The sequence below is a fragment of the Glycine max genome, chromosome 3 (genome assembly GCF_000004515.6).
Source record: "Glycine max cultivar Williams 82 chromosome 3, Glycine_max_v4.0, whole genome shotgun sequence".
NCBI lineage: Eukaryota > Viridiplantae > Streptophyta > Magnoliopsida > Fabales > Fabaceae > Glycine > Glycine max.
Genome location: NC_016090.4, coordinates 30,942,436 through 30,947,375, shown reverse-complemented (window position 1 = coordinate 30,947,375; position 4,940 = coordinate 30,942,436). Strand labels below are relative to the sequence as shown.

The 4,940-nt window shown below is 33.8% G+C and overlaps 1 protein-coding gene across 1 annotated transcript; it reads left to right on the top strand.

Moving 5' to 3' along the window:
* Positions 1-573: 573 nt before the first annotated feature.
* On the top strand, positions 574-1,294 carry LOC100306248 (uncharacterized). Its single transcript, NM_001249068.2, has one exon. The coding sequence runs from the start codon at positions 624-626 to the stop codon at positions 1,185-1,187; it is 564 nt and encodes a 187-aa protein (NP_001235997.1). The 5' UTR covers positions 574-623; the 3' UTR covers positions 1,188-1,294.
* The last annotated feature ends 3,646 nt before the right edge of the window (positions 1,295-4,940 follow it).

Below are 4,940 nucleotides of genomic sequence, written 5' to 3'. Positions count from 1 at the left end.
CATAATGCTATATTATCTACTATTCAAAGCAAATACAGTTCAAATTAGTAACAAACAGATAATCATAAAATCCCTTGATCATAGGAGGTCAGTTGGCTTGTTAACAAGTTGACTAGCGGTTATTTTATTATATTTTTATTTTATTGGTGTCAGTAGCTAATGTTTATTATAGAAAATAATTTATTATGCATAAAGGGAGTGAAATGTGTTTTGTCCTTAAATAATTTTTATAAACCATTTAGAGGGCAAGGTAATTGAATAAAGCTTGCGTAGCTCTTTCCACATCTCTCCCACTTCAATATTTTGTGCTAGAATTAATCCTTTCAAAATCTCCACGTAAACAAAAGTCGTACTTCCTTTTACTTTTTTAGCCGTAATAATTCTTCAACCTTTAATCATGCCGAATTAACTTAGCTTGTAATTCCTTCTTGTTTAGACGCCAACTTAAATTCATTCCCATGTTATAAATATTTCTTCTCCAATAATAAATAAAACAAAAATTAAGAACATTCTTTCCAATCACTGCACATTCAACTTTCCCATCTATAAATTACCACGCTACATTGGAACCCTAATTAAGTATAGCCAAATCCAAAATCTCTAAAGTCTAAGCAAAGAAAAAAATGATCCTTCCCTCTTCTTCCCTTTTATTCACTCTCACAATCCTCTTGTGTTCTTTCCTTTCTTTTGTTTGTGCCAACCGTCTCATCCAACAAACATGCAAGAATTGCTCAAAAAATGACCCCAACATAAGCTACAAATTTTGCGTTACATCATTCCAATCAGACCATAGGAGCCACTACGCCAAAAACCTCCAAGAACTAGGACTAATCTCCATCAAGATAACAAGGCACAACGTGACGGATACTAATGCTCATATCAATGAGCTTTTGAAGAAAAACAAGAGCTTGGACCCATTTATCAAAGAATGCTTAGATGATTGCGTTGAAGTCTATTCCGACACCATTTCCACATTTAGAGAAGCCATTAGAGATTACAAGGCAAAACGTTATGCCGATTGTAATGTCAAGCTAAGCTCAATAATTGATGCCTCTACGACATGTGAAGATGGATTCAAGCAAAAGAATGATGCCATTTCGCCACTAACGAAAAGAAACAAGGATACCTTTCAGCTTTCCGCTATAGCACTTTCCATTGTTAACATGCTCATCAATACGGATAAATAAAGGGTGTATATATCTGATCATTATATAATGGTTAATAATTTGGGTGTTTAATATATTTTTTTCCTAAATCAAAGATCATGAGTGTTTTTCAATCTACTCAATTAAAGAATAATCTTATTGGTGGTGGTGTATGATTCTGGCTGACTCAAATATTTATATAATATACTTTTATAAATTGTTTTGCTATGTGTTTGCCTTGGACTCTAAAACTGAATATGTTGGCTCTTGTGTTTGCTTCTCTTGAAAGACTAACTAATGTATAAAATAATGATTATTGGAGTTCGTGACTTCAAGCAATAGTGATCTCATATTGTCTTTAGCTTGAAAGATAGCATAGTTATAAGTTGAACTCCAAAACATTTTTTTTAATGAAAATTATTATTTTCAATAGTTTTACTTTGACAGACATAGGACTAACACATCTTATTTTAAAGCTTTATTAATTTTGAATCATGTCAAATGATATCATATGTTATATAGTCAATCCTAATTAATAAAATAAAAAATTATTGTACGTTATTGTTAGTAAATTATTCTATCCCGTACTTTTGTTATTGCTTTATGACTCTGAAGAAGGATCACCCAATAATTTCTTCTACGAAGGAGAGTAATTGGCAAAATCAAATAGACATTCTAGCTAATGTTTAATAGTTTAAGTGAATAACAATTTTTTAAATTTTTTTTTACTGTAAGCGGATCTAACAGGAGAAAAGAGTCGCTGTGTGTCTGCCACTGCGTCACCGCCACCATGTCTCAAACCAGGTTTAAACTTACTCCCTTAGTTGCTCCCTTGTCTTTATGTCCACCATCCAGTTACCGTCGTCTAGCAGATACATTCTGCAGAACCTCTCAAACCTGTTCCATCTATTAGCATGTCCTTGGTTTTCACTTGTGATGATGTTTTGTGATGTTAGTGGTTGGACGTGGCCATTGCTCGGTGATGCTGGAGGAGTACTATTACTATTGTTTGTTGGTGTTTGTTGAGTTGAGGGTTGTCCTTGTTCAGGATTAATGTTGGTTTGTGATGGTGAAGGAATTTGTTGAGGTGAGGGTTGTGGAGGAGGATCTAGTTGTACAAGTTCAATAGTTACGCTTTGTGTTTGTGAGGATTGTTGTTGTCTATATGGTAATGTTGGTTGAAGTGAGACTTGTGCTGGTTTAGGATCATTGTTGGTTGGTGATGACTCTGATGAGGATGATGATGTTTGTGGAGAAGGACCATTGTTGGCTTGTGAGGGTGATGATGCTAGTGAAGGATCCAGTTGTACAATTACAATAGTTATGCTGCTTTGTGAGGAAGTTGGTTCTTGTCTAGATGTTCAGAGAGTCGTTTGATTATTGCTGACTAGGGTTGGTGAGAAAATTGCTTCTTGTGTTATAACTTCATTTTCAAACTTTTCAACTCCTTCAGTTAAAATGTGTTGGCTGATGAATTCTCTTGGACACTACTCCAATGTGTCCATAGATATTAAACCCTCGTTGTTCAAAGTATTTATTTTTGTACTCTTTTCGGATAGTGATAGCAAGTATTTAATGATCTACAAAGTTATAGCAAAGTATACAGAAATATTATATATCTTGTGTCCAATTATCTCTTGTATTATATGTACGTCCATATCGACATGTCGTTATATTCTTTTAGAAATTTGGTAAATATATAGTATCTAAATATGCAGAGCTGAAATTTTGTTGTTGGTAATGGATGATACATTGATCCAAGACTTAACAAACCACATAAACTTTTCTTTATTTCCCTCTATTTTAAGAGGACTAAAGCTTCTAACCACAACACCGTACACTTCAATATTCTTAGACTATTATGACAAAACATAAACTAGGAAATAAAAGGCCATACATATATATTGTGACTGAATGAGCATGTCTTTTGCTCATATTAATTAATTAACCTTGCGGCAATTAGTACGATTAAGCCACTTTTCCCTGTTAAGGGGCTAAGGTTTCCCATTTTGACCATGGCACTAGAAAAGTCTGCATAGAAATTAAGCTGAAGGGTCATTGCTATAGGTAGTGTGATCTGAGAATCTGTAGAACCATCACTAAATAACTGCTAATCAGAATGTACATGCCCTTTTTGTTGATGAGATTCTTGAAATAAGCAGTGCCAAATAGAGCACTTGTGGTGACATCAAGTGGGGAAAGGTTGTTGTCTCCACCAGTGCTTGGACAGTTTGACTTGAGTGATGTTGCAAAGTTTGACTCAATGTTGCTTTCATTGTAAACCCTGCCTCTGAATAGCTGATACCTGGCTTGCCTCGTGGTATGAGCTCCTATTTATGCATGAAAAATTATTAGATGACACAAGATTCATATATGTGTGATAATATATATTGTTGACATAATATATAATCTTACTTATATTAATGCCATTAATTAATAAGTTAAAGTCTTAGTGAGTAATATGAGAGATCCTCTAATATTTACCTGAGAGGGATACCATTTCCTTGGTGTTAAACCCCTTATTTGAAAAAGCAGATATAAGGGCACTAAGATCCATTAGTAGGGATGGGATATCCGTAGTGGCAGAATCTTTACTTGCCGTGGTTGAATCTCTTTTGCTTAACCCAACATTCCATGATGGACCTCCCAATTGAGATACAAAAACCAAAATACCAGTGAATTGTTAGATATAACACTGTTTTATGTAATTTTACCATATATATTTTAAGCTCTTGGAGTAATTAGTTTATAATAGTAGTATTTTTAAACTACTTTAACGGCCTTGTGGTCTAAAGTTCTGTCCTTGTTATCCTCATCTTTCTAAATAATAGCTAAAATGACTATTAGAATCATTTGTGTAATACTAGTTTTACTTACCAAAATTCTCACAACACACTTTCTAAATAGGAAGAGAAGAGAGAAAAGTGTGCTATCTATTTTCTAAATAGGGATAAAGAAAAAATAGAGGAGAGTGAGGGAGAGTGTAAGGTCTCTCAAATACTGTGCTATCTATTTTTTGTTTTAGTTCGTTGAACTCCTTTGTAAAGCCTTCACACAGGTATTGATTTCAGACTGATATATCAGTATCCAAAGAAGAATAACACAGTAGATTCACCATAACTGAATGTGTTTTGATCCAGTTTGTATCATAATGTCAAAGGACTCTTTTAATTCATCTTTTCTCAAGAAACAAGTCCTTTCTTATGACTTATTTCGTAATCTGGACTTGAAATTCACTTTTTTCCCCTAAGCTTTGGCATTTCATTGCTTAAGTGTGATCATATTTTAAAGCATCATAAGATTTTTGGACTTTTTTTCTTTTATTCTTACAACCTGGGAACTTTATTATGAGCGAAAGGAATTGGTTGGCTACACCAAATATGTTTATAGAGTAAACTTAAGTAGATGAGAGAATGAATCTCTTTGGTAGTTTAAGCACTAAACACAGTTCGTGGCTTGTTTTGTTAGTAATTTACAACTTGCCTCCTTGGTTGTGCATGAAACAAAAATACATGATGTTGTCTATGATGATATCAGGGCCAAGACAATCAGAAATGATATCGATGCTTATCTAAGTCCCTTGATTGAAGACTTGAGAAAATTGTGGGACAAGAGGGTTGATGTGTTTGATAGGAATCAAAATGAGACATTCAAGTTACGTGCAATGATATTTTGTATCATTAATGAATTTTCAACATATGAGAATTTGAGTGGATATAATGTTAAGGGCCATCATGCATGCCCTATCTATGAAGAAGACACAAGCTACGTGTTGGTTAATTTGAAAATCGAGAT

Coding starts and splice junctions, on each gene's coding strand:
- LOC100306248 (NM_001249068.2), top strand. CDS start 624: ATGATCCTTCCCTCTTCTTCCCTTTTATTCACTCTCACAATCCTCTTG.